Source organism: Apodemus sylvaticus, chromosome 6 (genome assembly GCF_947179515.1).
Source record: "Apodemus sylvaticus chromosome 6, mApoSyl1.1, whole genome shotgun sequence".
Taxonomy (NCBI): Eukaryota; Metazoa; Chordata; class Mammalia; order Rodentia; family Muridae; genus Apodemus; species Apodemus sylvaticus.
The window spans coordinates 125,368,062-125,377,468 of NC_067477.1; the positions used below are offsets into that span (position 1 = coordinate 125,368,062).

The 9,407-nt window shown below is 44.9% G+C and overlaps 1 protein-coding gene across 1 annotated transcript; it reads left to right on the top strand.

Moving 5' to 3' along the window:
* The first annotated feature begins 555 nt into the window (after positions 1 to 555).
* Positions 556 to 8,952, top strand: LOC127687995 (uncharacterized protein C2orf16-like). Its single transcript, XM_052186755.1, has 3 exons — positions 556 to 1,906; positions 2,825 to 4,525; positions 4,745 to 8,952. Exons 1-3 carry the CDS (start codon positions 556 to 558, stop codon positions 8,149 to 8,151), a joined length of 6,459 nt encoding a protein of 2,152 aa, XP_052042715.1. The 3' UTR covers positions 8,152 to 8,952.
* The last annotated feature ends 455 nt before the right edge of the window (positions 8,953 to 9,407 follow it).

Genomic DNA, 9,407 nt, shown 5'->3' on the forward strand with positions numbered 1-9,407 from the left:
AGCTCAAGAACCCAAACCTGCACATATGAAACCCATAGAGCTCATCCCTAAGTTAAAATTCAAAGATACAACCTCATTTGAATTGGGTCCTCAGCCAATTGTTCAAAGTGTAAAATCTGAAGACTTCCAAAATGAACTACAGGTGCCAAGTATGAAACCTTGGCATTTGACTCCAGGGTCCCAGATATACCAAGAAAAAGCCTTGGAGTCAACGTTGGACCTACAACTTCAAGGCGTGGAAACTCTGACACAACCTTCAATTGAAAGCACAAAGACTGTTCAATGGATACCAATATCTGAGTTTCAAAGTGAGAAAGGTGTAGCTTCAAACTCAAGGTCACAGTCTGGAGATGCCAGAGCTACAGAACTGAAGCCTCCCATGCTATGGAGAAGTGTGAAGTCATCCAAAGTGACTGCCAGGTCAAAGACTCAAGGAGAAAAAAGGTGGCATTTTATCTTGAACCACAGTTACAGGAAGTAAAAACCTCTCCATTAGCAGTACGGTTGCAGGAACCAAATCCACTTCACTTGACTTCAGAGCCACAGACTCAAGGCATGACATCCGGGGAGCTAAACAAAGAGCCAAAGGCTGCAAATGTTAGATCTGTTCAGTGGACACCTCGAAAGGAGTTCCGAGGTGTAAAGATGTCAAGATTCAATAGTGGGTCACCGTTTCAAGGTGTCACATACACAGAACAGAAACCCTTCATAAAATTGGGAGGTGGGAAGCCATTGGAAATGACTCAAGGGGAAAAACTTAAGGGAAAAATATCTGGGGATTTTAACCTCAGGCCACAAGAACAGTGTGTGAAGACCCTCCAGTTACCAGGACCAGAGGTACAAAAAGGGGGAAACTTCACATCGTGTTCAGAACCACAGTCTCATTGTGTGGAAACTGTGTCAGTTCACCATGGAGCAGGGCTTGAAAACACAAAATCTCCCTTGGGCTTACAGCCTAAAGGCAACACAGCCACAGAGTTACAACCCTCAGTACAAGAAAGGGATGTGAAGACATCTGAGGACTTGATGACAAGGCTCAAGACAGAAGGTAAAGAACCTTCCGGGTCAACCCAGGCATGCTTGTCTCACAGGTTCAAAACTTTTGACAAATCTATGCTGCCATGGAAAAATCCCAAATGTGATCCTACCTTAAGGTCATTGATCACTAATAAAAAATTAGTGACATTCAAATCCAGGTTCCATATAGAAGACAGGAGATTTCCTAAACTGGCCCCTGGAATACAGTCACGAGAATTGAAACCATTCAAGTCATCTCCAGGAACTCAACAGCCTCAAGATGTAACATTTTCAGTGTTTAAAGAAGAGCCAAGGCCTTTAGAAGCAAAATCTGGGGTATTAGGCCAAGGGTCTGAGATGAAGTCTGAGCCCCAGGGCCAAAGTACAAAATGTTCTGACTTCACACCTGAAACAACATCCCAAAATATGAAATTAAAACTAACTCCCAGGTCACCGATGAAAAGTAAACCAATTTCGACCAAAATTCAAAGGGTCAAGCTAGATGTTAAACCAGGGCCTCAGTCCCAAAATATAAAATCAGATTCAATTCTGAAGACAAAGCCTCAAGAAATGGAGATGGAAGACTGTGAATCAGGCCCACAGTTACAAGATCTTAAATCTTTGAGGACGATCATGGGTGTAAAAGTCCAAGATGTCAAATCTATGAGCTTCAGTCCTAGACCACACGTGGAAAGTATGCCATCTGAATTCATCACAGAGAAGAATGTCCTTGGTATGAAACCAGCAGAAATGAGCCTACAAGGTGAGACACCACTCGTGGTCACCCCAAGGAAGTTGCTTTCAAGCACACAGTCTATAGGGCTGGATTCAGGCTTTAATTCGCAAGATTTGAAATATCCTGAGCTGATCATGGGCATGACTCTTCAAGGTATAGACTCTATGGAAGGACACGTGAGAAGTATAAAACCTTCTGAGGTGATTACTGGGATACAAGATGTAGAATCATCTGAGTTGCACCCTAGTCCAGACCTTCAGGGTATAAAATTTATGGTGTTCTATCCTGGGTCACACTTGGAAGATGTGAATTCTGCATGTACTCCCAATATCCATTCTCAATACGTAGATTCCAGTGGGTATATACCTGGGCCATATCTGCAAGATATGAATTCTTCTGTGTGGATTCCACAGTCAAACACTCAGTGTATAAATTCTGAGTGCAATCCCGGAATACATTCAGATGGGATGAATTCTTCCTCTTGCTTTTCGGGATCAAAATTGCAATGCTTATGTTCTACTGGGAGCACCCCTGAGTCACATTTGCAAGACATAAATTCTACTGAATTCATCCCAGAGCCAAGTCCTCAGTATGCAAATTCTTCTGCATGCACCCCAGGATCAAAATGTCAGTGTGCAGATTCTTCTGCATGCATACCAGGGCCAAGTCCTCAGTGTGCAGATTCTTCTGCATGCACCCCAAGATCAAATGCTCAGTGTGCAGATTCTTCTGCATTCACCCCAGAGAATCCTGAATTACATTCGCAAGCTGGGAATTCTTCTGTATGCACTCTAGGGCAAAACCATCTGTGTGAAAATTCTAATAGGTATAATCTTGGGCCACTTTTTCAAGGTATGAACTTTTCTTCATTTCCACCACCACAAATTCTGTGTGTAAATCCTGTTTGGTGCAATACTAGAATACATTTGAAAGATATAAATTCTTCTGCATGTACTCTAAGTCAACAATCTCAGTCTGTAAATTCTATTGGCTACAACCCTGGGGCACATTTACAAGCTCCAAAACCTCAAGAACAGCACTTGAAAGATTTGGTGTCTGAACTAAATCCAGGGTCAAGCAATTTGGGTGTATCAACTTCTCAAGATATGAATTCATCTAACTTAATGCTAGGGGCAAAGTTTCAAAAGATCCAGATTTGGAAGAACCAGCTTGGGTCGCGGCCTCAGTCAAATGGTGTGAATTCTGTGGTTTTACCGACATCGCCCCCGGAAGATAGAAAGTTTCCAGAGAGGAGCACACACACACCTTTTTGTACAAATGCTGTAAAACTGACTCCTGGCAGTGATCTGAATGACTTGAGAAGTAAGGTGTTTTTGAAAGAACCTCTTTCTCAAAATGTTCAAGCCATACATTTGAAGCCAGCATCACAGTCTCAAAGTGTGCGGTCTTCAAAAGAACCAATGATAGTATTGCCACCACAGTCCACCAGGAAGCTCTTAGCAGGACCATCACTGACCAGTGTCAAATTCTCAGATTTGCCACTGAAATCAGAGCAGAAAAATAGAAAATCTTTGGCATTTCCTTCAGAGCCAAAGTGGCAAGGTGTAAAACAGGCGAAATTGTCATCAGTGTGTCTGCAGGAAATTGGAAAATCTGTGGAGTTACCACCAAAATCAATTTTTCAAAACGTGAAACCTGGGAACCTTATGCCCCAGACAATTCATCCCCTCACAGAATCCATGAGACCAGAGCGAGAGGTGGAGGACTTTGCTGAGATAAACATGAAGCATAGGTGTCAAGTCCCTAAATCGGTGCATTTTACTTCAACACCAGTTTCCCAAGATTTGGGGTCTTTAGAATTTACAAATGGGGTGGTACATAAAAGCAGAGAAATGACAGGGAAATCTATGTGGTTGAGCTCCAAACCAACAGATAACATCCTAGAATCGTTAGAGATGCCCCCGAAGCTAGTTCTTCAAGTACCAGAATTGTTTGATCTGACTCCAACACTAAGTGATCATGATTTAAAATCCTCAGAGCCAAATCTACAGAAAAGCTACCAGCTCCCAGAACCTCCTGAGTTACATTCTTGGACGTGGCCTCAATTTCAAGATTTCAAGAAGTTACAGACAAAAGAGGGTACAGAATCTGATAGAATGACCCTCAGCTTCAAGAACCATGTTGCAGACACCATAGAGTTGACTTGTGAAGCAAGACATCAAGGGGAAGAATTTAGAATGACTCCAAAGGCGATAAGTAGAAAGATTGGATTCATAGAAAACTCTCCAAGGCCATGTCCTCAAGACTTAGGACCTCTGGGGGTGGGCTCTAAGGAAAGATCTCAAAGGGAACAATCTGTAATAACAACAAGGCCATTCTGTCCCATCCCAGATACCACTTCAGGAATAACACCAGGGCCAGGACCTCAGATTCCCAAATCTAAAAATTTGGCCTCTATGGTGTGGCTACACAAAGAATCCTTTGAGTTGGCAGGCAAGGAAAAGAGTCAAGTTGTGGGAAAGAGAGACTCTGTAGAGCTCACCTTTGGTACACAGCAGTCAGGAGGGGTAGCGGCTAAGCTAACAACACCTCAGAATCTGAGCCTGGAAAATGTAAGCATCACTCCGACAGAATCACTGGATGAAATGATAAACGTAGGGATTAGTGTAAAGCCACGAGATCAAGTAACAGAATCTGTGAAGACACAGCTTTCAGTTCCTCACTCAGTGGCCCTCCCAAAAGTGTGTGAATTTGTGGAAGTGATCTCCAGACCACCACTTCAAGTTGCAAAGTCTGTGATGATTCCAGAAAGTATCCCTCAAATGTCAAAATACAATGATTTGACTTCCAGAACACATTATGTGATAAGTTCAGAATTTCCTCCAAGCCTTCAGCTACAATATGTGCAATCCAAAAAAGTAGTCATAGAGCCAAAACATCAGGCTTTAGAAACAAAACAATGGCCAGGCTTTCCACTAATAAAGACTGTAGTAACTGCCAAACCATTGATTCAGATCGTATAATCTGAAGAAGTGGCACCAGGACCATGTCCCCAGGCTGTAGAACCAATAGGACTGGGCATGAGACCAAGCATTAGAGTAAAGGAGTGTTTGAATTTACACCCAAGACCACATCTTCAAGACCTGGTAAAACCTATGGAGTTAATTCAAAGGGCAGATATTCAAGTGACTTCTGCAGAATTAATATCTCAGCAAACATCTCCCCTTAAGGAACCTACAGTGTCAACGCATGAGCAAAGGCTTCAGGCTGTTAAATCTCTAGGTCTCAAAACAAAATCTCCTAAAATAAAGAAAATCAAGGATTCGAATCAAGGACCAGTGTGTCAGAATAAAGAATCTGAGATGATCGCACCAGCAAAGTTAGATGCAGAGAATTCCTTATCTAGATCCATACACAGCCCTTCAATCCCATGTCCTTCTATCGTTGACAGAACAACTGAATTAGGGCACAGCCAGGGTTCTGGGGTGCCCGAAGTTTCCAGAGCTTTTGGTATGGAAAACATTGGTGTTGGTAGTTTGCAGTCTTCAAAGTCCTATACAGACAATACTATGAAAAAATCATCAGTTCTTCCTTTGGTCCTTCAAAATCTACCCTCTGATAAGACAGGGGACAGCAAGGGAACCAGGTATCCTGATATCTGGAGCATGAATGTCTTATCCAAGGAAGAAAGTGGAAAGAAGAAAATGGAGGAATTCCAGAGGTATTCTTCATACACATTCAGATTACTATCCCAGGAGTTTCAGGCAGGATTAGTGGCTCGAAGAAGCACTATCCATTCTTTCCTGGGCATACAGCAGAATGTCTGGGAAAGCCATGTCTGTAGGCAGAGACTACCTAGGAAATACCTCTCCAGTATGCTAATGCTGGGGAATGTCCTGGGAACCACTATGGAAAGGAAGCCTTGTTCTCAACCCTTTTCAATAGAAAGATCCAGTATGGACAGTTGTCAATCCATCGAAAATTTATTTGGGGTTCCAGCTGAACTGATGGAATTTTCCCAAAGCCTGCTAGAGAGGGTTCCAAGGACCATGTCTCAGACGTCAGTGGAGAAAAAGTACATACAGAGACATATTTTATTTCACAGTAATGAGAAGAAAATGCCGCTGAAGATGTGGACACGTGGCTCCACATCTTCCATAATACAGAGATTCTCTGGCACAAGATTGGGAGTAAGGAAACCAAGCTCAAAACCCCACGATATTTTCCAGGAAGCCACTGAGCATGTGTCCGTCTCATGTACCGGGACCTGGTTTCCTGACTTGATGAGATCAGAGATACTTTACACTAGGGAAGATTCTGTTTCCAGGGAGCAGAGTAAAATCTCACCATGTGCACCGAGTAGGACTTTTGAGTCTCAGCATTCCCTCAAGACAAGTTCTCTCTCCCAGTCAAACACCGATAACTCAGAACATCTTCTAAGAGAACTCAAGTTAAAAATAGCAGGAAAACTCATAAGAAGTCAAATACCCCACAATGTCCCTCCGCCTCTAGATTCAGGTCTTGTCCTAAAGTATCCAATATGCTTAGAATGTGGCCGATGTTCAGGCCTTAATTGCTCTCATAAGTTACATTCTGCTTGGGGGCCGTACCTTCTCATCTACCCACAGCTCCACCTTTTAAACAGCCCTGAAGGCCATGGTGATGTTCAATTGCATCTTGGATTTAAATTAGGGTATCCACAGAAAGGTACTGGATCACCATCACATAGAGAAGCTAGATTCTCTAAGCTGGGTTCCAAGCATCCTGGCTATGGAAGCAATCAGGATGAAACATGGATTAAATCAAGCCTCAGAAAGACCTCTGTCTTGACAGATCCTTTGAAGAAAATTGTCAAGGGACCTAAAACACAAAACACAAGGCTATACAAAATCAGTCCTAGAACACTGAGGGGTCTGTCAAGAAACAGAATTGAAACCCCCCAAACAAGCACTGTTTCTTCCAAGACACAACCTGAGAAATCCTCTCAGCCCAAAATCATCCAACCACTTGTTCAAGGCCTAAGGCAGGCATTCCAAGCAGCACATAGAATTGTGACTTTTACGGGCCGGAAATTGAAGAAGATGAGGCCAGACAAGTTGTGTTCAGTCAACAACTTGTGCCCCAAACAAAATGCCAATGATTACTTCATGAGAGATAGCGAAGGAGCGAGGACACCAGCTGTCAGGCTCAGGTCAACAGGCTCAAGCGCTAAGCAAAAGGACACATGTCAGGGAGGAAGTGAGCGTGGTAGACAAGCTCCACAGCCCAAACCAGCGAGCTCTCTCCCACCCAGACCCTTGCAATCGCAGAAGACCATGGTTCGTGGAAGAGATGACTCTAAACAAGCTACTCGAGTCCCCAAAATAATGGACAATGTCTATGGTGATGAAGCACCAAAAAATCAACCACAGCAACTCGGCTTCTTCAGGGAGAGAACCCCATGTAATAAGCCGTCTGAAAGAAGTCATTGCCTGCTTCCTCAGGGAACTCATTGGCAAAATCTCTCTAAGAGGAGACATCACAGTCCTTCTCGGAGAAGGCGTAGCAGTCCCTCTGACAGGACCCTTAGAAGTATTTTGGAGAGGATATATTGCAATCCCTCCCAGAGAAACAGTCTCAGCCCCTCCTTAAGAAGTGTATCTGAGAGAAGCCAAAACAGTGTATTTAAGTGGAGAAGCCACAGCCCCTCAAAGAGCCCTCAAATTGGTTCAAGGAGCCCTGGAATTCGCTCAAGGAGGAGCTCTCGCAATCCATTGAGAAGTCCTCATAGTCCCTCAGGGAGGAGCCCTCACAGGCACTCAGTCAGAAGTCCCTGCAGTCCTTCAGGAAGAAACAGTCACAGTCCTTCAAGGAGGAGCCCCCACAGGCGCCCTTGTAGACCTCTAGAGAGGAGGCATAGCAGTCCCTCTGACAGAACCCTTAGACATCTTTTGGAGCAGATTTATCACACTCCCTCCCAGATCAACAGTCTTAGCTCCTCCATAAGAAGTCTCTCTGACAGAAGCCATAACGGTCTATTTAAGGGGAGAGGCCACAGTCCCTCCAGGAGGAGGCCTCAAAGTCCTTCAGGGGAAAGCCCTAGCAATCCCTTAAGAAGTCCTCGCATTCCCTCAAGGAGAATCCCTCACAGTCCCTCAAGGAGGAGCCCTTGCAGACCTCTAGAGAGAAGAGGATGCAGTCCCTCTGTGAAGAAGAGTCTACACAGTCATTTTGGGAGGAGCCAACAGAGTCCCTCTTCTCTGAGATGCCTCAGTCCCTCAAAAAAGAGCCATCTCATTCTCATGCGAAGGTCACGGGGCAGTCCTTCAGTAAGGAGCCATGGTGATTTCTCTGAAAGAGCTTTTTCCATTCCCTCTCGCTGGAAGAGATGTAGTTCCGGTGATGTACTCTACCCCAACATTACCTGGCAACAGCCAGGTATGCCTGGCCAACTATAAAAGGGGTTGCTTTTCCCTTCTTCTTTCTCTTACTGCTGCTCTCTTGCCCCCTTTCTCGCCTCTTTCCCCATTCCCTGGCTGGCCTCAACTTCTTTGCTCTCTCCTTCACTCTGCCTTCCTCTGTTGCTACTACTCTCTTAACTCTTCTCCCCATACCCTAAATAAACCCTATTCTATAGTATAGCATCATGTGTGTGGTCCCTCAGGGGGAAGGGATGCCTTGGCTTGGGCCTGCGGAGCTATCCCCTTGCCCCACACCTCACCACAGTCCCGTAGAACATATTCTTATATTTCTTTATCTTTTTATAATCACAACATCTAGAATAAGCCTAGGACACTTCCTCTAACCCAGGCTACACAGGCATTCTTACAGACTCCTGTCATTCTGAGAGAACACAGTATAGTCCCTCTGAAAGCAGACACAGTCATTCTGAGAAGATGCACAGAAGTCTCTCTGAGAGGAACCAGCACTGTCACTATGAGAGACCCTGTCACAGTCCCCAGGGAGAGGCTCAAGCATCGTTCCCCTAATGTTTCCCTAACGATCTTGGCTAAAGAGGTCATGTCTTCCAGAGACCATACCGAAAATCCAGACGTGTGGAGGCATGAAGTTAGTGGATAAGGAGAGATCTGCCCCTGTTAAGTGTATTCCTGCTCAGCCACTGCCTGCACCCTTGGCACTGAAAGAGCTATCTGGGAGGGAAGGGGAAGAGGATGGGTCTGTAATTTAAGATCAATAAAGAAAAGTGAGATTTGAACCCCATTAGCATCTGTAAGACCACTTTTGGGATGGGTGTGACCTGCTGTGCAAATGCAGGTTCAGAGGACCTTCAGACTCCTCCCATTTGCTCCAACCCTCTCTTCCAGTCAGCCTCCCTTCTCTCCTGTAGCGATGGGGGCGGGGCCTCAATGGAAGCTGAAGATGAGTCCATGTGACTCCTTTTCCTCTGCAGCCCCCTCTGAAGTCACTAGGCAGAAGTGGATGTTCAGAGCAGGGCTAGTAGTTGCCGAGACCACATCCTGGAGAGGCGAGCAGAGCGGAAGTGGCTTTAATCTGGCCAGAGCCCTTGGGTGAAATTGTTAGGCGTGGAGGGGGAGTGATGTCTTCCAGACTTGGTGCAGTCACCGCCGCGAGTTTCTTGGTGTGACCATTATACTTTGGAGATAGAACTGTGGAGCAGAGACACATGGTTCTTTGCTTTTGTCTTGAATTCATAGTTGGATTTATTCAGAGCCCAGTAGGCCCCACCCTTTTA